The sequence below is a fragment of the Pholis gunnellus genome (genome assembly GCF_910591455.1).
Source record: "Pholis gunnellus genome assembly, chromosome: 14".
NCBI classification, from domain to species: Eukaryota; Metazoa; Chordata; class Actinopteri; order Perciformes; family Pholidae; genus Pholis; species Pholis gunnellus.
In genome coordinates this window covers 8,128,471-8,153,431 of record NC_136541.1, presented here as the reverse complement: position 1 = coordinate 8,153,431, position 24,961 = coordinate 8,128,471, and the positions used below count along the sequence as shown (strand labels likewise).

The following is a 24,961-nucleotide window of genomic DNA, read 5'->3' as shown; positions in this document are numbered from 1 at the left end:
TCGTCCCAGAATGGATCTAAGGTTATGGCTTTACTCATGAGAAATGCTTTTGTTGTTTTCACAATGGTCGCTGTTGCATCAGGTAAGTGGTTTTCAAATACTGTAATTTATTCTCCTGTAAAACCTGAACATTGTCTTTTAACCCTCCTGTTATGTTCGTTTCTTAGGTACAGCCATGATGTTCGCGGGTCAATATGACCTGGTGCATGTTTAATCATCCAAAAGTTGTCAGAAACCAAAAAATCCTAATAAATATAGTTTGTACCTCATCACCAACACCCTTACTAACAATTCAATCAGTATTTAGTGGAATGAAGTAATTCACCCCTCCATAGATCATAGTTCAATGAGGAAAACGCACTCGTTTTAATGAAAAATACATGTTCAAACTATTTTTTAGGTACATTGGAAAAACCTAGATGTAAATTGCATTAGTCTACCATAACATGTATTTTTCTCTAAATTATTTTTATATTTTGAAACTTTATTTTTTTCATGGGGTGATGTAGATAAATGGAGATGAGACACCTCTGCTGTTCAGGGTCATATTGACCCGCTCACTTAAAATCAAGCCAAATGAGTCATAAGGATTTGTATTGAAAGTAAACTTTACTTATGTTTATGTTGCATGTATCTGCAGAGTGTAATGTTTCATATGTTTCTCCCCTCTCCTGCTGAGTGTGGGCGGAGTTTTCCCGCGAGAAAAAAAAAGGTTCCCCTTTCCTTTCTCGCACAGGTGCGGTAGTGAGACCGCACCTGTGTGTGTGTGGGTGTGTATGTGTGTGTGTGTGTGTGTGTGTGTGTGTGTGTGTGTGTGTGTGTGTGTGTGTGTGAAATGGGGTGAAACATGTTGGGAGGAGTAAGAGATACTTTGTCTCACATTTTCAAAGAAAGAAATGGTCTAAACTTGACCCCTCTGACCCCTTATAGCCTCCACTTCACTGCCGGGTCAAATTGACCCGAACATCATCTCTGTTATATAAACCTGCAGGGGGGGTTGCAAATACATGATATTTTTTATTTATTTTTTTTCACGTTGATTTCACTAATTCAGGCAAGCAGACGAAGTTTCATACAGAAAAAGTACTTTAAAATATTTTTTCTAGATTTTCAAACTTTGAAACGGGTCAATTTGACCCACAACATAACAGGAGCGTTAATCTGCCATGAATTTACCAAATCATTGACAATGACAAATAGCAACTAGCCACTTGTTTGCTTTGTATTAGTTACTTATCCAGCAGTGTATTGTCTCTACTGCATGTGGTATTTTAACGGTCATACTGACTTTGTGTTTATTTTTCTCTGAGGGATTGGCCTGGGCTTTGCTCTACGACACATTAATATGTCAGCCAAGGATGTAAGATATTTAACCTTTCCAGGAGAGCTCTTGATGAGAATCCTGCAGATGTTGGTGCTTCCTCTCATCATTTCCAGTGTGATTGCAGGTTAGAGCCACATTTCAGCTTGGTTGAACTGGATTTCAGGCATGATTTTCAATCAACCGGTAACATATGGTAATATTTTCCTGATAATATTAGATAAACAAAATGTACACTAGCGGCTAGTGCAACTGTTACTAAGCCTTAAGACAAATGTAAGTGGAGCACAGGGCATGTGTTGAGCAGAGGCTCACAAACTCACAAAGTCTGAGTGCTCCTACAATTCTGTCGATAGTTTCCCCAAAGACATCTATTGCACTTTATATGATCCTGTACATTAGCTGATTATTTTTACGTAGCCAGCCCTGAAACATCTGAACTTGAGTTAATGTAATAGATAGGGTTCAAATCCATATGTTTTTTATTTCAGGAATGTCATCTGTGGACAAGACGGCTCATGGAAAAATTGGGCTACGGGCCTTCAGCTACTACATGGTCACCACATTTATTGCTGCATTCACTGGCATCGCATTAGCTGTTCTCCTGCAACCAGGGAAATCATCCAGGACTGCCTCAGTGTCCTCTAGTGGTAATGCAGAGGCTGTGCAGATTGTGGATTCCTTTCTAGATTTAATCAGGTGTGTATTAAAATATTCCTAGGGAACATATAATGTTTCTATTGGAAGTTAAAACACCTAATCAGTGTTTTTGTTTTATATAGAAACATGATTCCCTCAAATTTGGTGGAAGCTTGTTTCAGAAAGGTAAGATCTACAAGAGCTATTTGTTCTAGATTGATATAGGCACTGTTTCATACTTACCAATGGTTAACATGCTTATACTTTTTTATCTAGTACAAAACCGTTTATTCCAGGAGTGTGACGGCAACCAGTGAAAAGAGTGAGATTCCTTTTTTTTGTTCTATTCATATTGGTGCCAAATGTTTGTCTAAACCAGTGTCCCTTATATTTAGTATGTCATATGTCTGATCTTCATTACTGTTGTTACATTGTCACAACACAACATAGTCTTAACAACATTCCTTGGGGCCCCTATAGATGACACAGTGCCTATAGATGACACAGTGCCAGGGCCGGGAACCTCAGACGGAGTCAATGTTTTGGGTCTGCTGGTTTTCTCTGTTGCCTTTGGCCTCATCTTGGGCATTATGGAGAATGAGGCAAAACCTCTGAGGCATTTCTTTGACTGCCTGAACAAAGCCATTATGCAGCTGGTCAACATAGTCATCTGGTAAGCACAGGAAGCTATCATGAAGATACACCGGCTGTGTGTAGTCTTGTTATTGCACATTTTAACTTGCATTAGCTATCACTTTCTGTTCTTGTGGGCCCTGTTATGCTAACTAGGAAATATTGTGAGAAGACACCCAAACATGGATATAATCACTGACATCAACATTGAGCCTCTCTCATTGCCTCCCTCTGCTGTGTCTCACCTCTGTATCACAGGTATTCCCCCGTGGGAATCCTCTTCCTACTGGCAGGACAGATTGTGAAGGTGACAGACATTGCAGAGATGGGTCGCGAAGTTGCCATGTATGCTTTCACTGTAACCGCTGGCCTCCTAATCCACAGCCTCCTCACCCTTCCCCTCATCTATTTCATGGTTACACGAAAGAACCCCTTCAGATTTATGCTCGGTCTACTCCAAGCTCTCACCACTGCCTTTGGGACCGCATCAAGGTGAGCCAGAGTCTTGATATTAAACATGGCAGACACATGAACAACAGTGGAATAGCAGCTAACTTTTTATAACATATGTTGTTGTTTTTTACAGTTCTCTAACCCTACCTGTTACCCTCTACTGTATGGAGGAAAATCACAACATGGACAAACGAGTGACACGCTTCATGCTCCCTATTGGGGCCACAATGAACATGGATGGTGTAGCACTCTACGAAGCTGTAGCTGCTTTATTCATTGCCCACATTAATAATATGGAGTTTAACCTGGGTCAAATCATTGCCCTCAGGTAAACTCAAAACACATTGAGCTCAGATTGGTCAAATGTTGTTTTGTTCAGTTAATCATTAAATTAATTCCCATGAGTGACTGAAGACTTAGCAGAGATAGAGATGGAAAAGTACAGTCCTTACATCAGATTAGTTCCCGTAGAGTTGAGTTGGTGTATTTTCAATGCTTGAAACAAATAACGCAAGGATTACATTTCATAACCATCACTGTTTCTACTCTTCAGTTTTGTTGTGACAGCTGCAAGCACTGGTGCAGCGGGCATCCCACAGGCCGGCATGGCAGCCATGTTAATTGTGTTGGAGTCAGCTGGACTGCCCACTGAAGATATATCACTGCTCATGATGGTTGATTGGATTCTGTAAGTGCACATGGAACCAATATCAGTTTCAAATTTTGGAAAAATGCAAAAAATAGTGGGCAAGGGGGCTGAGAAGGGGTTGGGGTGTGGATTTGAGTGTGCTGAGGGACTGATTAATGTTGTTTTTTTAATATATATATATATATATATATAATTTCATGACCTAGATAAGTCCCAACCCGTTGACTCAGCATTGGCCTGCAAGGTTCAGTGCTCATTTAAAACAGTAGATAGCGTGTTGAGCCATTTTCAACCCATGAAAATTTGGCAAGCCTGTGTTGGAGAATGACTATAAATAAACCTTGAATAATGTTATTGAGTTCACCTGTAACATGGTTAACTTTAACCTTAAAAGTATCCTGTAACTTTACATTTTGTTTCAACCCTAAACGTAGGTGTAGTTGTGGTCAAGTCACCCTGATAAGTTCCCAATGTAACCTCAGATCTTCTTCTTCGTTGATAGGGATCGTCTGCGGACTACCACCAATGTCCTGGGGGACTGTATTGGTGTGAGTGTAGTGCAGCATCTGTCCACACATGAGCTGCAGCGCTCCAGCCCTGCAGATCAGAGCTTGGTGGAGGAAAGCTCCCAGTTCTGAGCCTCATGAGGCTTGACAGGATCTGTGTTGGCTAAGAATAATGGCAAAATACTTGTTCTTTGTCTTTAAACTGACGAGGTTCGTTTTATTACCCAGTATCCAGTAGAAGTTGATAATCTTGTAGCGCCTGCTGGTATCAGAAGGAGTGACTTGTTTTGGAGACACAAGCGGACATAACCCTCATACTGGAGTCCCTGTATTCTATAAATTTCTGTTTATTTTTAGTCTGTTTTCACCCCAATAATACTACAATTTTACGATTAGACCTTTGGCTGCCATTAGTATGTAAGATATGTTTTGCTTTCGATAGGAACAGAACAGTGTACTTTGTGGATTGTGAAAATATGTTTTTGTTTGTTTTTTAGATATAGAGAGACATTTTTAATATCCTATACTCTTTAGATTTTATTCTTGAACTCCATCTTATTAGTACTATTGTAGAGGTCATTACAACCCATGTATCTTAAATGTCATGATAAGACCTTTCCTTGCAGCACTGCAGATGTCTTTCATGAAGAACACTCTACCACCATCTGGTGGCAGGACATCAAACAGAAAAATATCTCGATGACCCAGTTACACAGGGGCGATGCATATAAATACATCGAGCTGCTAAATACTTTATGATGGTCCACTAAAGTAAACTCAATACAGTGTTGACCTGGAACTGAACGTGATTTTGTTTTGTTTCCTCTGTAAAAAGCTGCAGGAATGTACAGTTATGAAAAATTAAACATTTCAAGATCATATCACCTTATTGACTAAAGAAAACTATAGAAAAGGACTCACACATCTTTAGATTGCCACGTATTTAAATCCACTATTGAAAGCAAGGCACGCCTTTTAGTTGAAATAATATCGAAAAACTGACAACCTACCAAATTATTTTGTCAAATGAGTCATTAAAACAATGCTGGTATGTTATTAAACACCTGAAGCTATCTACTCTATATTCAGCATCTTTCAACATCCCTCAATGCATTTGTTTGCCACGGATCCAGATCTGTGGGGAAACAAATGCTTTTAGTCACAAGTCTGGGCATGTTGCAGTATTTCACTGTGCAAAGTAGCGTTATTAATAGAAAACTGTAAACACAGCCCGAAATGTATTTTTCTGCCAAGCAGCCAATGGCAAGAGAAGAATAGGAAGCTGTGGCTGCCCCCACTGGGCGATAAGTGCAATGCCAAAGCAAAGCCACTCTGTGTCATGACATCGCCCAGAGCTCAGTGCATCTGTGAGGAGAGCAGGAGAGGGAGGGAGGGAGGGGTGTAGGCATCACAGCGGGAGCAAGAGAAAAGGAGGGGAATGCATATGGAGGCGGGGTTTCGTCAAGAGCGAGAGAGCTTAATAGAGATTGTGAGAAAAAGCAAGAGAGAGAGAGAGATTGTGTTTTTGTGAGTGTGTGAGGGAGGAAGATGCTGTTGCCAGGGAACAGTGTTGAAGTAGATACTTCCATTTTTTCCAGCGCGCAGGAGGATAGAAACACGTTACATCATGGACTCAAAATTTTCTGAACGTGAGGCGAAAAAACCCAGCTGATCCTGACTCCCTGCAGCCAAAGGGAATCAAAGAGAAGGTACGCAGGTGTGATTACATAACCATCACAACACATACGGGTGACATCATCACATCAGGATTAGAGCCTGGGGGGCATTAGTGTTGTCAGAGGGAGGAGGAGGGTAGAGGGGGGATTCAGCAGAGATGAGCAGAAGTAGATGGGAAGAAGAGAGATCATGACACGAGCTGAAGGCGCAGGGCGAGGATTATCTGTATTCCAAAATATAGCATGGGATATGATTTGCAGACGAGACTGAAACGATGACAGCGGGATGGCGTTTGATTTGTGATGACCCTGACTCTCCTAACCGTCCTCTCTGCAGGAGGAAACAGTTTCTCCCTCAGCCTCCATTAGAAGCATCAGAGAACAGCAAGAATCCTCCAGCAGCCCAGACCCTGGGCACTCTAGTGTCCCACCTGCAGATGTAAACAATGATGACCCTCACTCTGCTCAGGCACATTTAAGGAGGAGTAGGAAGAAAATAAAGAGGGACATCTGAAGGCAACACAGGGAAGCTTTCAAAACGGTGAAGAGGAAGTCTTCCTCGTTACAGTATGTGAGTACCTTTACAGGAGCTATGCCTTTTCTGGTTTTGGCTGAATTAAGTGCTTTTTAGGGGACAGATTCTCGATCAGTGACCTTTTCAGTGCTTTGTTTCATTCTGCGACTGTCTGTGAATCAAATGGCTGAGACGGTGTCTGTTTCCATTCGTCAGATAAGGAAAGGAGGCAGTCGTGACAGAATAGCTTTTCTCCTTTCACACACATTTTAAGGCCCTGAAAATGTCCATTCTGCATCATCTTTTCATATAAGTAATCAACCTAAACACAAATATTTGTTGCCAAATTTAGAACTAATTTTACTATTTCACATTGGATATGTTCTTTCTCCGTGCTCTTCTCACTGGCTTGAAGTGGACAGGGCTCATTTAAAAAAAAAGTAGTTCACTTATTTTTGTGTAATCCAGTCAGGATTTAATCTGATCAAACCACAGCAATGCCATCCTGTTGAAGAGGATTAGTTTGTCAAATTATGCCTACATTTGTTTTTAACTTTGATTGCTGCTTATTTGGTCATAAATATTCAATATTATTGATGTTTATCTCTAAACTGTAAGCTACATAAACAAATTCATAATGCAGAGGAGGAGCGAATACTGTGGGGTTCTATTGAAGTGGAAGCTCTCTTTGCTTACATATTGCTTATTGTATGTCAAAGAAAGAGACATGTTAAGACAAATATCTATTAAACAAAATGCACAAGCATAGGATTTTCTATTGTTACGGGTTTGGTTCAATAGGCACAAAACATTGGATAGCTCACAAGATAGTGTTAAATGAAAGCTGCTCTGCCATCTGGACTCAAATCCCTACCAACCGCGTGCTACTGCAACATTACTTTGTGTCCATCAATCAGCAGTTCACTGTATGAGCAGCTGAGGCTTGACAAGAGACATCTGCAACAAACCACACGCACCGGTCCGTGTGAATTTTCCACTTCATCCTCGGCTTCCCCTCTTTCATTCTTAATTTAGCAGGGAAAATGATCAACCTGTTTTCCAAAGCCTTTTTTGAAAAGATTAGACTATGACAACAGAGGAAGGTGAATCAAAGTGTGCCAAAAGGATCTTTATTAAAGTGACGTTTAGGATTTCCCCTTCAACCATATATCAAACACTGCAACTTCCTCATGGGACAGTACAGTGTAAAACCTCAACCATCACTTAGATCCAATCAGAACACAGCAGCTCCAGCAGCATGGAGCCTTAGGGGCCTGTGCCTTTTAGACCTCAGTTGTTTTCAGTATATAGACTCGGATGTGTCTCACTGTAGCACATCAGTGCCATCCCAGTGGACAAATGGACTGTGGTAAAGTCTGCTGCAGCATGAACTCCGGCCCGGGACAGCGATGATGGACACTCCTCCCCCATATGCGCAGTTCTGACACGAGACTCATACATGATGTTCACTCTGTGCATGACTGATCCTTGTATGACAGCCTGCAGCAACCGACACAAGAAAATGACGAGCAGCGTTGGATAGAGACTGTTTCATTTCTGATTTGGTTATGTAAAATATGGAAGTTCAGATGACTATCTGCTCTATGGTGGCACATGTGATTTGCTCGTATCACCCTGAGGGGCTGTATGAGCAATGTTGGGTTTTATTTTTGTCTCCTTCCCCAGGGGTGTAGGGAATGGCAAACGAGCACTCGTGTTTTAAGAAACTGACTTTTTCTGTCATAATGATACATTTGCTATGTATCGTGTTTGTTAGAAAAGGATAAATGTTGTTGGTTTGATTCTTCATTACACCCATGTTATGTTTTTTAGCTGCTCTCCAGAGCTCTTGATTACAGCTCCTAAAAGCTGACTTGCAGTGATAAGTCAGCTTTTACTGACTTAAGGGGCACTCCAGCAATTTAGTATACCACACCCATAAGGGTGTTTGACCTTTAAGAAAGAGATGTAAAAAGCAGTGCTCTAAATTGAAGCAAAAGGATTAGCTAAGATATCCTAATCTTTCATTCCTAGTGTGCTTCAAACTCCAAAAACAGGGAATACTACATTTCCCATAATGCAACGGGACAGTGTCTTTCATTAAACCCTCCCTTTCTGATGAACACACACATCTTTCAAACTCCACACCTTCACGTTTGTCACGCTGGCTGTCTGTCGCAATTATGTGTCTCAAGCTAAAATTCAGATAATCCTAATGAAATCCTCAGGGTTTTATAAACTGGGCGGAGTGCCCCTTTAAAACAGCTACAATTACTGTATGTTTTAACAGATCTTAACTCCTACTGATTTTCATTGTTTCAATTGTTTGTCAACCACAGCTAGCTGAAGCCTGTCCTCCCTGGCAGAGGATGGGTACAGCAGAAGCCACCTTACGCATGGACAGCATGGAGGTTAAAGATGAGTGGCAGGATGAAGACTTCCCCAGGTAGTCCTGTGTGTGTGTATTCGTGTGTCTGTGTCTGTGTCTGTGTCTGTGTTTGTGTGTGTGTGTGTGTGTGTGTGTGTGTGTGTGAGCAGTTTGTCTGATTTGTGCGAAGGCTTTGACAAACAGAGCCAGCTCTGATGGTTTTGTTGAATGCTGAAGGGCAGCAGGTGTGTTCTTTCCTTGATGCAGTCGTTACGTGATTATGTTGTTTCATGTCAGTGAACAAAATAGCAGCCAGCACAGAGAAAAAAAACACGACAAGTCAAACACGTCACAGTGTCCAGCAATGGAAAAATAGTCGGCCAGCCACTCGTTTACTGGCACGACTTATTTCTACAGCAGAGGAAATGTGTTTGTGGAAAATGACCAGAGGAAACCGATTAATCAAGGACATTCAGTGTGTTCACAACATTTAAATACAGCTGCAAGTCGTTGTGGTATTTATACGGTATAATAATATCACAATGGTATTCTGGTAGCTCTGTTGGTTAAAGCTTACACAATACAAATAATGTAGATAAAGGAGGAGGAGTAATGGTTATGTACAGTATAATGAATATAGTGGCAGATAGTTTAAACGTGACATCTATAGAGGAGAAACCTTTAAGAATTCTTTAAAAACTGTTTTTCTCTTCCCTACTGTTTAATTCACTTTTGAATATCTGGAGCTGTCTTTAACTTACAAATACAAAGCTACTTACAACATAATAACAGCAATTATCCAAACAGCTCCATCAGCTCGCCCATGCTTGTGGTGTTTTAGGGCGTGTTTGTCTATGCATGTCTGTGTTAATGTCTGTGTCTTTCTCCCTCTGTGTGTCTGTGTGTGTGTGTGTGTGTGTGTGTGTGTGTGTGTGTGTGTGTGTGTGTGTGTGTGTGTGTGTGTGTGTGTGTGTGTGTGTGTGTGTGTGTGTGTGTGTGTGCGTGTGTGTGTGTGTGTGTCTGTGAGTGTTCTCTACTATAATCTGGCCTTCTTGTGCCCCCAGCATTGACGGTTCAGCTGTCTTATTATAATGTCAGAGGGGAGTTGGTAATTACCGGTGTTGCTTTCTCAAACAACACATATTTTTTCCCAGGACACCCAGCTGTTAAATAACAAAAGCGCCACTCCAACAACAAAATACTAAGCGTGAAAATGCTACAAACGACATGCTCATACTTTATAGTGTTTCATTTTTTATTGATCGTAGCAATTTCATGTTAATGCTTATAACTATAAATTACATAAAGAACAACCAAAACATTCATTAAAGGTGCAATTTACGGGATTCAGAGCATTAATATAGCAGTAAACTGTTTGCTGTGTAAAGATATAGTGGAGTTACGTTGAGGTGGAAGCATAGCAATCACCCTCTGATTCCCACTCAGGTAAACACTGTCAGCTCTGTCATCACTTTGGTAGTTTGCACTGTTAGCACTGCTAGCAGCGTTAGCTGCGAGCCACCAGCTTAGCCGTTGCCATGTTGAGAGCTGTTGAGAGACAATCAAAATGCTCCCAATCTCATAGAGCACCTTTAACTTGATAACAGAAAAACAAAAGGCTAAAGAGAAAGAATAATTCTGATCTACGTCATTCTATTTTCTATTTTTTCTGTTTTATTGTCTACTGTTTTATTGATACTATTTGTAATGCATATTCATGTCTTTCTCTGCAGGCCACTACCAGAGGATGGAGATGTTGATTCTTCATGTGGCCTCACTGACAACAGAACCAGTAAGTGGAATAAATACGCCGCATTAGCAACATACTTTTAAGATATGCTGTATCTAAACTTTCCTGCCGTGCCTGTCCAGATCCTCCCACCACTCTGAATGTGGGCGAGTCCATGGCCCAGCGTAAGCGCCGCACTCTGGTCGCCCCCGACATGAACCTCTCCCTGGATCAGAGCGAGGGGTCGGTGCTCTCTGATGAGTATCTGGAAACGCCTGACGACCTGGACATCAATGTAGACGACATGGAGACTCCCGATGAAACCGACTCTCTGGAGTTTATCAACAATGGCAACGAGCTGGAGTGGGAAGGTAAGAGAGAGGTCAAATGATATTCCGTTTAGACGATCAATATTGAAAGTATTCTCAAATCTGAGAATAATATTGTGGGAGCTGTGAAAAAATTGATTGGATATACATTTTAAAAAGGTTTTCATAACATTTAATTGTATTGTTTAATTAGTTAGTGTCACATGTTGTGAATCATGTTGAAGTTTAATAGCAGACTGTTATAGCAAGTTGATCCTTAGCTGCCTCTGTCGTTTGTGTGATTTTAAAAGTGTTAGGGAAGTCAGGTGGGGAAGGACAGTTAAACAATGTGACCGACAACCGTTTTATGTTACCTTGTGTATAGATGACACTCCTGTGGCCACCGCCAAGCGTCTTCCAGGTGAAAGTGAAGAGGAGAGAGACTCATCTGGTCGTCTGTGGCGAACAGTGATCATCGGTGACCAGGAGCAGAGGATTGACATGCAGGTCATCAGACCATACCTGAGGGTTGTCACACATGGAGGTTAGCAAACGAGTGTGTGTGCTTTTATTCAAATAGTGTCAGTGTGTGTGTGGGCTCAAGTGTATGTTAGGATTCATGCAAAATGGATTTTGGAAGACCAGTACTGACAGAACGGGTTTTGATCAAAGGTGGTGATAGTTAGTTTTATTATTCAAATATTATTAACTTAGTTGGAGAAAGAAACATTGCACTCAACCAAAGACCATCCAAATATAGCTGGGTCTTCATGTCACTATAGTGAAAGTCCATCAAAAAGAGTACATGTGTGGATAGTTGTACAGGAAGAAACTCTCAGTCGGCCGTCTATTAGGTTTACTGTTAAACCTTACACAGCCCTGCAGTAATTCTTGCCCTCACAAAGGTTATGATGTAATTCTACTGTATGACTATTTTAGAACAGGGGCCAGCAACCTTCAGCTTCACTAATGGCACACTAGCTAATATTGAAGTGTCATCTCATCCACATGCCAAACTTACCTCTTTCACACCCATTAGCAGTTGTGTGGCCTGTTATGTACGGTTGTTCTACTCTGCCTTGATTGGCTTGTACTCGTTGCACTCTTCACATCATTTGTTAAGTACGTTGCTGATGAACAAGATTCATTATACTGACAGGTGTCTGATTGTTTTTTTTTCTACCCTCATTGATATAAATGAAGTGGACAAATAATAGGAAGATGGTACTCTTCTTTACTTGCAGCGCTGCCAGGGTTTAACATGAGGAAGTGGCGCTATGAGACTTTCAGTAAAGCAAACTCTGAATATCTTTCGAGAGGTATCTGCATTGTTTAGACATTGTCAAAAAAACATAATGCTTAAGAAGGCCTACAACTGAAACCCTAATGCATTTAATTCCCCTGGATATACATGACACGTAAAAAAGAACCAATAAAGGAGCATTCGTATAGATGTTGGTGTTAAAATTCCACATTTTTGGTTAATATTTAAAATTATAATGAGCTTTGTACCAGTTACTACAAGTTTTCTCCAGACCTGTAATAATCTTGTCAGGGTGGAAAAGCCTGAAACAACATTCAGACCATCAGCATTAGAACTCGTGAAGGAATAAAAGAAAAGAAGACATATTTTCACAGCAAATTTCATGCACAAGGGAAACTCATGTACTTCAAACTGAAAATATGTTTAATGACGTTCATCAGACCGGTTCACAACAAAGCATGCAAAAAACACACAGGTTAGGTCAGGTTACTTTCAAAGTGAAAAGATTATACTGATACATACAAGATAAAAATGCAGATCATTTTCAGTTTTCATAGTTTTATAGAGCTCCATAATAATGACTCCTCTCTCTCCTCCAGGTTATTATGGCGAGGGTCTGAATGCCATCATCGTGTTTGCGGCCTGCTATCTTCCTGACAGTGGCTGTGAGGACTACACGTACATCATGGAGAATCTTTTCCTGTAAGGGAGTCTTTTAATTTGCACTGTGTACTTGACCAAAGAAAATTACTAGAGAAATTATTTCCATGACATGTGCGCGTCAAATCACGTTTGAAATGATAATCAACATAAAATGCGAGCAATGAAAGATGAGTTAGTTTAACAACACTCATTTTGGCTTTAAGAATTTGACTTTAAGAATTCCACTCCATGTGAACATAGGATTTCCTTTCATCTTATATGTTACTGTACAATATGAGTCAGATCTGAGCTCGCTTGCTCTGTCCTCAGGTACGTCGTGAGCAGCCTGGAGCTGCTGGTGGCAGAAGATTACATGATTGTTTACCTGAACGGTGCGACTCCTCGCAGGAAGATGCCCGGCATCAGCTGGCTGAGGAGATGCTACCAGATGATCGACAGGAAGTAAGTTTTGGCAACTCTGATGGAAATAAGAATAAAGTCAAGAATGTAAAACTAATGTTGTCGACGCTAAAGACAAATGAGGATACAATCTGGATCACAAACACTTGAATTTACTCCTGCAGACTGAGGAAGAATCTTAAGTGTCTCATCATTGCTCACCCAACGTGGTTTATCCGGACCGTGCTGGCCATCTCAAGACCTTTCATCAGGTGAGAATACATTCAGTGTGGTTTGTAGTCCATCAGTCTCTCCGTTGAGTTACATATTGGCTCTTCTCTTATGAAATCTAAGAACCAGACAGAAGATAGATTACAGAACTGCGACATAATGATTCAGACCATCTCAGAACATATAAGAACGAGAGCTGTGCTACAAGGTCTTGGCTTGATGACAGATAAATGATACACGTGTTCAGTGTATGGGTCGTTTGTGACATTGATTGCATGTTGTTGATGCTTTCTGCAGCGTGAAGTTCATGGATAAGATCCGTTATGTTCACACCCTGGAGGAGCTCAGCCAGATCATCCCCATGGAGCATGTGCAGATCCCTGAGTGTGTGTTGCAGTAAGTACTCTGAGCCACCAAGGGGCGCTGTTGAGACACTACTCATGTGTGGCGTGTATTGCATGCTTACAGCACAGTGATCAAACTAAACCTGATCCAAGCTGTGTTTCATTCAATAATATTTAGTCAGTGTAACTGATAGCATTTGTTTGAATCTGTTAAACTTAAACCAAGTAAACATATGATTTGCAATAGTGTATGCCAATGGACTTTTAGCTTCTATGTTCCACTGGTGAGAAGTATGTTGATGTAATGTGTACATCAGACTGAGATTTATATTCTTATTTTTAAAGGTATGATGATGAGAAGATACAAGCACAAAGGGAAAGGTGAGCAGTAGATTTCCATGTGATTTTATCTTATAAAGCCGTTTTGATGCTTACTCTGTTTCCTGCATCTCAGTAGTATTAATATTTGCCGGTCTTACTTACAGACTTCAGCAAGAGAAGCAGCAGAGCAACTTAACACTGCCTAAAGAAAGGTGACCTCGTTTTACAGTACATACAGTCTAGCGCCATTTGGGGATTTTTTTTTTTTTCTACTTCAGCACTACAGCATAGAAAATGTTCAGACATTTTGTTATTTTAAGTGAAACTTAAACCATTTCACTCTCAATTATACACAATGCAACTTTATTTCATTTCGTCAGTTTAGACACTAAAATATGTATCAAGAAAATGTGATGTAAAGGGCTGAATAGAAAATCCATGTGTGTGTTTCTTCTCTTTAAATCGGATATGAGCAACTGCAGCCACAGAAACAGAAAGCATAACCTAATCTGGGCTTGATGCTAAATATTTATAATGTACTTATGGCTTGACTTTAATCTCTCATTTTCAGGCCAAAGTCAATGATAGCAGAGGTTGGCCGTGACATCTGACATTAAGGTAAGGGTTCCCTTTACAACTTCACCAGGCTGGTTTGTAATGTCAGCCCACTGTAATAAATCTCTGACATAGAGGGAAATGTTCTCGTCTGCACACGCACACAGACACACACAGACACACACATACACACACACGCCTATGTGTGCAAAAGAGACATACAGTAAATCAGCTAAATGCTGGAAGTTGGCCTGTCTGAAGCGTTGGGTCACTGACCAAAGGTCCAAAGGGTCATCTCTCAGTTCAGGGGGGGCCGATGTCCAATGCACAGTATCGTGTCCAGTCAAACGAGACCACAAGCCGACAGAATGACTCAGATCTGTTCCTCAAATCTTCTCTCAAAATATGTAAAGCTTATTTACTTTTTCCGTCACAAATGGATCTGCAAGGATTAGTCAATGAAAATTAAATTAAGTTGGTCATTGATCGAACAGAAATGCCGAACATTTCTCAAAGTGAAAAATTGCTGCTTTTCTTTGTCTTATATTAAAGGGAATTAAATGTCTTGTGGGGTCGGACTGTTGGTCGTTTATACTGTTTTATTGCTCCGACAATTAATCTGTTATTCCAGGAAATAATTAGCAGATTATATGATAATAACATATTAAAATGTACAATCAAATATAAAATAATATATTAATGAAATATATAATAAATAAAAATAAACATAATCATAAAACAATCACATCTAATTTAAAGTACATCTCATTCATGGATTGGTACCAGGAGAAAACTACTTTAATTACAATCACTTTTATGTTTTGAATTTCAAGTTAGCAAATTGCCTAAAAAAACAAGCCCTTGATTATAAATAGAAGTAAAGAAACAAACATGTGTGGACACTTCTCTCTCCGTCCTTCTCTGAGAGCACTGGACCAAAGGCTGAACCACCAAAAATAGTGCTTTGGGATTTCTGTCGATCATCAAGCTCATTTATTTAGCAAAGTCATGTTTCAAGTGTTCAAATTCCGACTACATTTGCGTCCAAGAAATGTTAGCTGATCCTCCAACATCGTATTCCCTTCGTACCCGTGTTACGTAAAGCACATCTGCTAATCTCTTTAAGCCTGCCTGCACACAACCGATCGATTCTATTTTTAATCAGCTGCTCAGCCTGTTCTGAAATTGGGGGAAATACCCGCTGTAGCAGGTTGGGGTGGGTTATTTTAGAAACTTCCCCTTCTGTGCTGCCCTGCTGACTGTTCCTATCAGCCTCCATATATCTAAGGAGCTATCAGCTGTAGGAATGGACAACATCCCAGGAATGGACACGGGCACCATCACTTATCCAAATGCCAAGGGAGGAAGCGGGGGGAAATAAATAGGCAATGTGTCAAGTTGGACTTAGTTTACATTGAGTGCATGCTTATTGACATACTGCCACATTTAAGGATTATAAAGGAAATGTTGTCTTTGTGGAGATGATATCATTCAGGGTAAGGGTGACGGAGAAAGAAAGACTGTGAAACTGTCTGTATTTGCATTTCAGAGCTTTACATTGAAGAGCCAATGAGGGACATTCATTCATTAAAATGGAAGCCAGCCTCGACCACCGTCACACGCTTGTTGCACAGGATTAAATCTCCCGACTGGATCCATTAGCTGCAAGACAATCCTTTCTCCAATAATATATTTTCAGTGACATGCTTGCTTCTAACTAAAAGTTAATATACACCCAAAGCATTACAAGATATAGCTAAATAAAAAAGTATCTGCATGTCAAGTTGAGTTTCATCTACAGCATGACTTGTATTTAAAGAAAAATGAAAGACTTGGATGAAATCTCAATCTTCTTCAGACAAGGAATATCGTCCGTTCCAAAGTGTACATACTTATAAATATTTTTGAGAAAGGGGTTTGCACAGATATTTGTTTTTTGATATGAGAGGCATGGGTATTGTTTGATTTCATGGCCGTTTACTGAAAGCTAATGTGCATTGATGTTGTTCTTCTTAGGCCTACAGTAGATGTTACTAATGCAAACGTGTGTTACAGTCTTCAAGTTTTCCAGAGTTTGATATGCGGGTGGCATGCTTGTTTATACCACTTCTCTCTCATCTATTTTTGTCATTTCTCATGTTTCAAAACGTACTTTTACAAGATGGAAATCATACATTGTTACAAATGAAATATATTTAAAGAGAGAGTCAAATTAATTGCTAAAAGTGTTATTTATGAAAATGTGCCATTTAATGTTTGTAAAAAAATAAACAAATGAATGAACTAAATCAAGCTATTGTCATGAGTCACCTCTTGTATCCAATTCTGACACAGAACAGGCGTACATTACACCTTATATGTTCAAAGTTTTTATTGCCTCTTAATGTATTTCAGTAGTTTGGTCCAGAATGTTTTTGACAAGCAGTTACTGATGACTTATAAAGCCGGTTAATGAGTGTTACACTGTTCTTTGTGTCCCTTTACAGTCCTGTGTTGTTCTTCATAGGGGTCACATAATTCTCCTGGTGACCTTTCTTTATTTTTATATGTTGGACACACAATACACAACCAATAATAGACAGTAAATTATCTTGCATGTTTGTTACATTTTTTACCATTAAGTTGTGTCGTCTATTATCCAAATTCAGTTATTTACTCAGTTACCAAACGAATCAAAGAATGGTTCAGACATGAAAAATAGACCTTATTCATGGAAATGATATTGCTAAACATATATTTGCATAGAAGTATTTAGTATTTTCATGTTGTTTATCCGTCCTCAAGAAATAAATAGTATGTGCAACACATGCATCCTGGTTTAGTGCCCTAAATGTCCGAGCATATTTGGGACAGTTTTGTAATCCCAAATTTGTACCCACAATTTCTGTCTACTTCATCATCAGACTGCTAAAACACTGTTACAAAACTAACAATCACTTTGATATAAGAGGTAAAGGAACCATGGCATGGCGTCAACGGGCATCTCTTTTACATTGAGATCAATGTCATGGCACTAAAACACGAGACCCTGTGCTCTAAAAAGCTGGGACTCAAAGTTCCCGTCTTTGACACGAACAATGTCAGAGACACAAATTTGTTCAAAACACTGTACACACATAATGAATTCAAGGTTAGACTGCACACGACCGGAGGTGTGTAACAACCAGGGCTGATAAACTTAAGTTGCAAAGAGGTAGATCTGTTATCAGACCTTCTGTACAACCATGACTCAGGACACCGTGGTCACATGGCTGATGGACATATAGTCCAGCCGGTTGCATCAGAAATATGTGTGACGCAGCAGGCGACTAACTATAGTGCTTCTAGTTTTTACCCAGCCAGAGCCATCTAAGCACGGATAACTTTCTCTCTATAAAGACAAATAATGAGGTTTCTCTCTGATTGTACATTTTGCAGCCCTTGCATCCTCTCCACACGGTGCCTTTTCTATGACAAACTCCCTGATGATAATCACATCTGCACTTAAATCACATGTCTTTTCAGTTTTTTTTCAATCAAATCTATCTCAAATAAAGATTTTACAAGCTCTAAACTATCAGCATCATCAGTCTACACAGTATCTTTGTTAAATATCTCTTCCAAAGAGATATTTCAATGTGAGTTTAACAGCTTAGCCCCACTCCCATGCCTTTTATTATCTATCTATATGTTTACTGACCCCTGACAGCAGGTGGAACATTTGGGATCTACTTTCATGCAACTGTGAGGTTCCTAAGTGCCCCTCCTCCCGCTGCTGCTGCCCGGCTGTAAAGCAGCGACTCATAGGCTGCATGGAAAAAGGGTTGAGATTGGTTTGAGAGGCTGTGACGCTGCAGCTAAATCCTATATATGTTCGGCAAGGAGATTGTCTATCAATGAAGTAGTAAAAGGGGGGAACGTCTGTGGCAAAGGAGAAGGAAAAGGTTTTTAGTAGAAGCCTTTTGTAGACTGTTTGCTTTGGGTGGGTTCCCTTCTTTTATTTACTGAATTCCAAAGGTGACCAAGACACAAACAAAGCCAAAATGAAGTTCATCATTGGCATTGGAGGGTAAGTCTCGTTTAATTTATCCACCTCCTTCTGTTTGTCTTGTGGTAAAACTTTTGTAACTCACATCTGTGTGGAATGAAATTCATCTTTCTTTCAGAGTGACCAACGGTGGGAAGACCACTTTGACAAACACACTACTAAAGACACTACCCAACTGTTGTGTGGTGCACCAGGATGACTTTTTCAAGGTAAGCTGAATCAAAGTCACCATTATTTTAAGCTTTAAGTCACTATTTGGTTAGCTTAAAGCTACAGTAACTATTTCATTGTGTTAATGTTGAGTTATAGTAACTGTTATTTTTAGTATATTTCACTTGCTACGTTAAATTTACTCTTGACTTTAGAAATGAACCGCCAGTCTGACCTGCAGATGTCCTGTCATCACAGCAGCCTAGTAATACATCTGGCTGATTGTCTCCTGGACAGCCAATAAAAGGGCTGAGCGTCCCCACTTAAAGTCAGACTTCGTCCAATCATGTTGCAAATCCGGCAACCAACTTATTGCATAATTATTAACCTCATTTGGCTCAAAAGAAACAAGAACATTTTTATCTCTATCACATCCATCTCTTCGTGTTGCATTCAGGGCCTGTAAAGGTTGATTTACCACCAATCACCGCTTGTTTTTAAAATCAGTCATTTACCATAAGGCAAAAACGTATAAGGCATATTATGCTGCTTTAGCAATACATCGAGGGTGTCGTCGAGGGCCGCACTATTACAAATAATCCAAACTGCGATTTCCAGTCTGAGACAGTTTGCTGAGAAAGCTAGCTTCCATCTTTAAAAACACTTGTGTTAAAGTGAGGCGACAGTGAGCGTTACGACCCTCCTGTATAGTTTTAAAAAAAACGTTATGAATTTATTTCGAGAAAGAGTCTTGAGATATTGAAACCGATATTTCGCCAGCGCAACATTGAAAAAATATTTTTTAACCGCAATTATCAACGTGCGCTACTTTTGGTGGAGACGAGTCCTTGACCTGTCCTGTCCAGGTGTGATCAGCTCCAACTGGTTACTAGGTTGCAGCAATGTTTTATTGGTGACTGTTATTTCAGAAACCCGATCAAATAGAAGTCGGGGAGGACGGCTTTAGACAGTGGGATGGTAAGAATGGATTTTGCGTAGGAAAACCATGCAGTAATGTACTTTTTCTTTCCTGCACATTTCTTCAAAATCAGTCCTAAACTGTGTGACATTCTATCATCTATTCTGTGAATGCTGTAAACATTCACTTACTGCAACTACTGTGTGTTGAAGCACATTAGTGAGGAGTGTCGTTCACATGTGTGGTGAAGCCTGCTCTTTTCTCTCCACCTCTGTATCAGTCATCGACGCCATGGACATGGAGGCTATGGTCAACACTGTGAAAGGCTGGCAGGAGAACCCGGCCAAGTTTGCCCGCTCACACGGCGTCAGCCTGTCGCCTGCAGCTGAGGAATCCGACTCGGAGGAGGGGATCCATATTCTCATCGTGGAGGGGTTCCTCATCTACAACTACAAGTGAGTCGTTTTTTCACGCGAGCGCTCATGTGAAACCTACAGGCCTCTTAACTTTTGACTAATCTGAGCATCGGTTCCCCTCTGCAGGCCTCTAATTGACGTCTATGACAAATGTTTCTACATTTCCATTCCTTATGAGGAGTGCAAAAGGAGGAGAAGGTAACAAGCTCTCGACCTAATACAGATTCCGCTGAAGTGTTGGACAAATTATAGGCTTCTAAACATTGGTTATGTTTTTGCAGTACAAGGACATACACGCTCCCTGACCCCCCTGGCCTGTTCGATGGCCACGTCTGGCCCATGTACTTGAAACACAGGAAAGAGATGGAGAACAACTGTGACAGAATAGGTATGTAAAGCGTGATCCTCCCATCTGAAACTAAATATCCATGACCACTGATGTGCATACATAGCTCTGTGTCCCTATCCACACCCCTAATGTCAAAATGCAAGCTTAATATCCCACTCTCCTTTCAAAATAAAGCTTTAACTGCTAACTGTTGGCATAAATTACGGTCATTCACCTCCGGTTTGTCTTTTTCTGGACAGAGTACCTTGACGGGATGACATCGAAGGACAATATCTACAACAAAGTACATGAAAGTTTTCAGAACTCGCTGCTGAACAACTTATAGGTATATTTAAAATAGTATCCTCCACATTTTCCCCGACAGTGTGACAGCGTCAGTGTGAGTAACTTCTCCTCTCTCTTTCTCCACAGATGGACGGGGACAACAAGGATTTGTGTATAGACTTGTAAATATAACTTTGCCTAAATGTGTAACACCGGTTCTGCACTTCAAGCCTAATTTGTAAATAGTTAATCCTGTAACTTATTAAGAACTAATGGCAGAAGTTCTGTGTTTTGTATAGTCCTGTGTAATTTTTTCTAAAAGATAAGCCACCTCTGGACCGCCCAGTGTTTAACATCAGGGACAGATGTCCACTCTGATCTGGTTGAATGTGAACGGATCAAATGCCCACTGGAGGATGGAATTGTGTCTCGCAACCAAATGAAACGATTCAATGTAATTTGTGTTTCCTGTTTTTCATTTCACACATACACACACACACACATGTAGTACATTGAGGATGACTGATAACATCCTGCGGCTCTTGAATGAGACTCCTTATCATCCAGATGAAATTTAGAGCCTCAATAAAAGTGGCCTGGTTTTCGTCTTAAAGACAATAAATGAACTATTGCAGTTTACTGCAAGGAAAAAAAACATAAACCAGATCAAGGTGGTCTGATTTAATCTTCATTTTAACTTAAGGACATATAAATATCAAATGGGCTATAACAAGAAAAACAAAAGGAACTTGTTGGTATTGAGGAAGGTTACTGTGCTGATTGGTGTGTTTTACTTGCCCATATTTATTAAAGGCGCTTTATGTTTAATCCTCCACTTAAGTACCTGGAACTGGATTTGTAATGCTGCACCCATGGATATCTCTTCTGCTTTACATCTATGCTTTGATAATAAATATTATCATAATTATTGTTTTTGTAAATTGACCTTGGCCGCCTGCCAGATAACTGCAACGTCCCTCGTTTGATTCCAGCTGTTGGTCCTTTGCTGCATGTCGTATCCCTCGCTCCCTCCTGTCTGCCGCTACACTCTCATCTCTCCAATGAAGCATCAGGTGTAATAATGTCTAAGCTAAGAGAAAAATGCACTGTCAACTGATGAGGAACGCTTATCAGGACACACCTCCAAAGCACTAAATGCCTGCATGATATTACTGTAAACCTTCCACACGGGAAGGCCAGTCAGCCACAGAGTGGTTGAAGACTTGTTAAGCTTCCCTGCTGTGCTAACAACACATCCAGGAACATGAAATCATCTAAAAAGCCTCTATATTGTTATCACCTTTCTATATTTTAGCCCGTAGCTTTGCAGAATAAAGGAGTCAACTTTATTGGTTTCAATTACTGTCATCAACTTAACTTAACTTACTTCTCTTAAAGATCAAAAGTCACCCACATCGCTCTAGCCGCGGCCGACACTGTCTGAAATGGAAACGTCGAGCAGTACATTTTCCACTTTTATTGATATTTCAATATTAAAACAGCCAGTGAATTATACGGTCACTTCGAGGGTTGTCTGTTCTATCTGCCACAGCATGAATCATAAAACAAATGACTTGTGTCTGATCGGCAGTGATGACTGAGAATTTATAGTCCGAGCATATTTTAAATATTTAGTGTCATATAGGCTTTTTCAGAATCTCCCCTCCTGATCATGCACACTGCACATTATTCTGGCAGGGCCACGGAGTTGTGTGCTGGGGGGTTGGGGGCTTTCAAGGTCTTGTGATACGTTTCTGGGAGTCTTTAGTTGCCACCAGTTGGCCCGTAGCTGAGGCGTGGCTGGTCTGTCAGTTTATATTTAGACCAAGGGTCTGGGGTGTCAGGGGAAGATATTAAATGAGTGTACAGCCAATTGCCGATTGCCACACTCTACGCCGCCGCCTTCTCTGACTCAGGGGCCAGTCCCCACACGCCACCACCGTGCCGGTAAGGTGAGAGCCTTGTGATCCAACGTCACCGGCCACCATGGCAACCCCCCGAAAGTACAGCCGTGGCATCCATATTTAGGTGGAGAGGCAGGGACACGAGGGACACGAGGGACGAGCGGCTGTCACATGCTGTACAGATCCCCTGTGTGGGACCCCTGAGGCATGTGAACAGTTGTGGTTATGCCACTGAAGTAATGACAGGATTATTTACGGCTGTGACTAAACATATGTGAACAACTGAAGCATTTACAAGCTATATACAAAATGTTATAAATGGTTTAATATACCCTATAATGTTGCTGTAAGCAGGTATAAGGACAATTTAACTGCTTATTAATGTAATGTGTTTGTCTCCAATAGGACGTATCTGATACAGTGTAGTTTTTACAGCATCCTCCAATTAATGGGTGCCCAGAGGTCATATCCTTTTGTTCATAGAGCACTATTCAGACACAAGGCGATTCAAAGTGCTTTATAGAAATACTGTATATTAAACACAAAGACTTGAAGAAAACATTAAAAAGGTGTAATAAGTAATACGATTTTAGAATCTAGCCTTCGACACACGGGATGCAGTGGCCAAGGACCACAGCAACGTGCTCACGGGCTTGGTGTCCGTGAGGCATTCCAGACGAGCTGCAGCTGTCTGATGGATTTTATATTAAGACCAAGATAAATAAATGAATAAACACTGATATCTGCTTACAGCTACATTACAGTGTGTTATAAAGCATGTATCAAATTATGATATACTACTTTCAAATGCTAACTACAAATAGAACAGGGGTTTATCATTGATTTCGTCTTTAAGGGTATTAAAGGTTTTATAGAAATCACCAGCAAACGTCCACCGTTGATTACTTACATTAACGCAATTTTTTGTATTACAAGTTTAATAAAATGTTATGTTTAAATATGAAAATTAGGCATTATTTTATTCTAACTTTTGGTGAATTTTTGAGAGATGCAGAAGCAAAACGGACTTAAAACCAAAAAATTGACCAGTGCGTGAAACAATGCTATTGCCTGTAGTGTCTCCGCTTAAAAGGTCAAAAAGTGGGTGATTAGGTAACTGACACTTCATCCTGATCGGTTTGCAATGACGTAAAACACATAAAAATAAATGGCATGTTGTGCTAATTCATTCAAGTGTTAAAACAGAAGGAGGAGTAGTCACACACAGTAAAGCTAAAAGCCCTGAACATCAGAAGGTATTAACATTTAAGTTTGGGTTAAGGGTCCACTCACTAGACAGTTTTTAATAGCTCACATATTATGCGCCTTCAACATCAATTTGTCACGTGTAGATGAACCAAAATGTGAAGATAGATACAGCAGCATGATGCTCAAGCCTGAAATGTGAGGAGAGCTGACCGCGCTGATTTTGGCAAAGGCTAATCAATGATAAGCATGTCACAAGAAACCTGATGATCTGCAGTCGTCAAATAACATATAATCCATCATTTATTAGACACTTCTATTTCAACTCAGGTTAGAGAAAATAGTCCGTTTTATTTAAGAGTTCACACTTGTTGAACTAAATGTCCACATAATGGGACGACAGATTTGTTTAATCATTTTCATTTTATTCACACATTTCTTTCAGCATCTCACCTGCATTTTCTCCCCATGATCTGTGGTAAACCCTCTGGATTTATCATATAGTTGTAAACTCCTCAGACTGGCAGTGTGAGGCCTCAGGGGAAGACAACAGGTGTATTCCTTCTTGTGGTAAAACCATTTTAAGACCATCATCGTCGTTAAATCTCACAAGAAGCAAAGCTGTGAGCAGCCCTGGATACCTATATTCATGGGATAAGATATATTCAAAGCGTAAAAGAATTAGTCTTTCACTCGGGGAAAGATCTGCTGCTGCTGCTGCTGCTGCTGCTGAAGGTGTACCATGAAAACAACCAGAAACTTTATTTTATGTACAAGCACTCCTAGTTTACAGTAAAGAATATTTTTTTTTTGTGGCAACATTTGTTGTGATTTGTTTACTTCCAGGTCAGACACACAAGAAAGACTGAATTCAGCGTTAATACTTACTGGCTAAATTGTGTGGATTACATGTCCTGCTGAGGAAGTCTTGTGCCAAACCAGTGCCGAGGATCTGTGGCTCTTATAAATCTGGACTGCAGCGGAGGGCGGGGCGGGGCTGGACCTTGGAGCAGGGGGAAGGTTCCTTTGCGACTAAGAATAGAAAAGCATGCAGGCTCACCCTGATGCCCTATTTGGCTGAGGAAACACACACCACGGCTCTTCATGTGAGAGGTGACATACTGAGCTCTGCCTCACTCAGTGTGTGTATTGTGACCCATATCACACGACCTAC

General features: G+C 40.5%; 3 protein-coding genes and 1 long non-coding RNA gene across 4 annotated transcripts; 3 read left to right on the top strand and 1 right to left on the bottom strand.

Moving 5' to 3' along the window:
* Window positions 1–1,345: 1,345 nt before the first annotated feature.
* On the top strand, window positions 1,346–4,333 carry LOC306706040 (excitatory amino acid transporter 1-like; the record flags this gene model as incomplete). Its single annotated transcript, XM_079172951.1, has 9 exons — window positions 1,346–1,448; window positions 1,813–2,020; window positions 2,104–2,146; window positions 2,237–2,282; window positions 2,441–2,633; window positions 2,852–3,085; window positions 3,180–3,374; window positions 3,600–3,734; window positions 4,198–4,333. 9 exons carry the CDS (start codon window positions 1,346–1,348, stop codon window positions 4,331–4,333), a joined length of 1,293 nt encoding a protein of 430 aa, XP_079029077.1.
* Window positions 4,334–6,308: 1,975 nt separating this feature from the next.
* LOC306706276 (caytaxin-like) lies at window positions 6,309–16,601 on the top strand. The gene is made up of 13 exons (XM_079173277.1): window positions 6,309–6,448; window positions 8,731–8,837; window positions 10,493–10,551; window positions 10,632–10,859; window positions 11,182–11,340; window positions 12,660–12,762; window positions 13,033–13,164; window positions 13,287–13,373; window positions 13,630–13,728; window positions 14,022–14,057; window positions 14,162–14,209; window positions 14,569–14,615; window positions 16,102–16,601. Exons 2-12 carry the CDS (start codon window positions 8,761–8,763, stop codon window positions 14,606–14,608), a joined length of 1,068 nt encoding a protein of 355 aa, XP_079029403.1. The 5' UTR covers window positions 6,309–6,448; window positions 8,731–8,760; the 3' UTR covers window positions 14,609–14,615; window positions 16,102–16,601.
* On the bottom strand, window positions 13,061–24,736 carry LOC306706277. The gene is made up of 4 exons (XR_013767366.1): window positions 24,676–24,736; window positions 24,241–24,428; window positions 13,324–13,450; window positions 13,061–13,180 (listed from the first exon to the last, which is right to left on the bottom strand). It is a non-coding gene; the product is annotated as an uncharacterized lncRNA (long non-coding RNA).
* On the top strand, window positions 18,420–21,135 carry LOC306705874 (nicotinamide riboside kinase 2-like). The gene is made up of 8 exons (XM_079172747.1): window positions 18,420–18,600; window positions 18,698–18,788; window positions 19,659–19,707; window positions 19,929–20,103; window positions 20,191–20,262; window positions 20,346–20,452; window positions 20,653–20,738; window positions 20,825–21,135. Exons 1-7 carry the CDS (start codon window positions 18,575–18,577, stop codon window positions 20,736–20,738), a joined length of 606 nt encoding a protein of 201 aa, XP_079028873.1. The 5' UTR covers window positions 18,420–18,574; the 3' UTR covers window positions 20,825–21,135.
* Window positions 24,737–24,961: the final 225 nt, after the last annotated feature.

Coding starts and splice junctions, on each gene's coding strand:
- LOC306706276 (XM_079173277.1), top strand. CDS start 8,761: ATGGGTACAGCAGAAGCCACCTTACGCATGGACAGCATGGAGGTTAAA. Junction 14,058..14,161: donor ATACAAGCACAAAGGGAAAG/GTGAGCAGTAGA, acceptor TCTTACTTACAG/ACTTCAGCAAGAGAAGCAGC. Junction 14,210..14,568: donor TTAACACTGCCTAAAGAAAG/GTGACCTCGTTT, acceptor TCTCATTTTCAG/GCCAAAGTCAATGATAGCAG.
- LOC306705874 (XM_079172747.1), top strand. CDS start 18,575: ATGAAGTTCATCATTGGCATTGGAGG. Junction 18,789..19,658: donor ACCAGGATGACTTTTTCAAG/GTAAGCTGAATC, acceptor CTGTTATTTCAG/AAACCCGATCAAATAGAAGT. Junction 19,708..19,928: donor CGGCTTTAGACAGTGGGATG/GTAAGAATGGAT, acceptor CCTCTGTATCAG/TCATCGACGCCATGGACATG.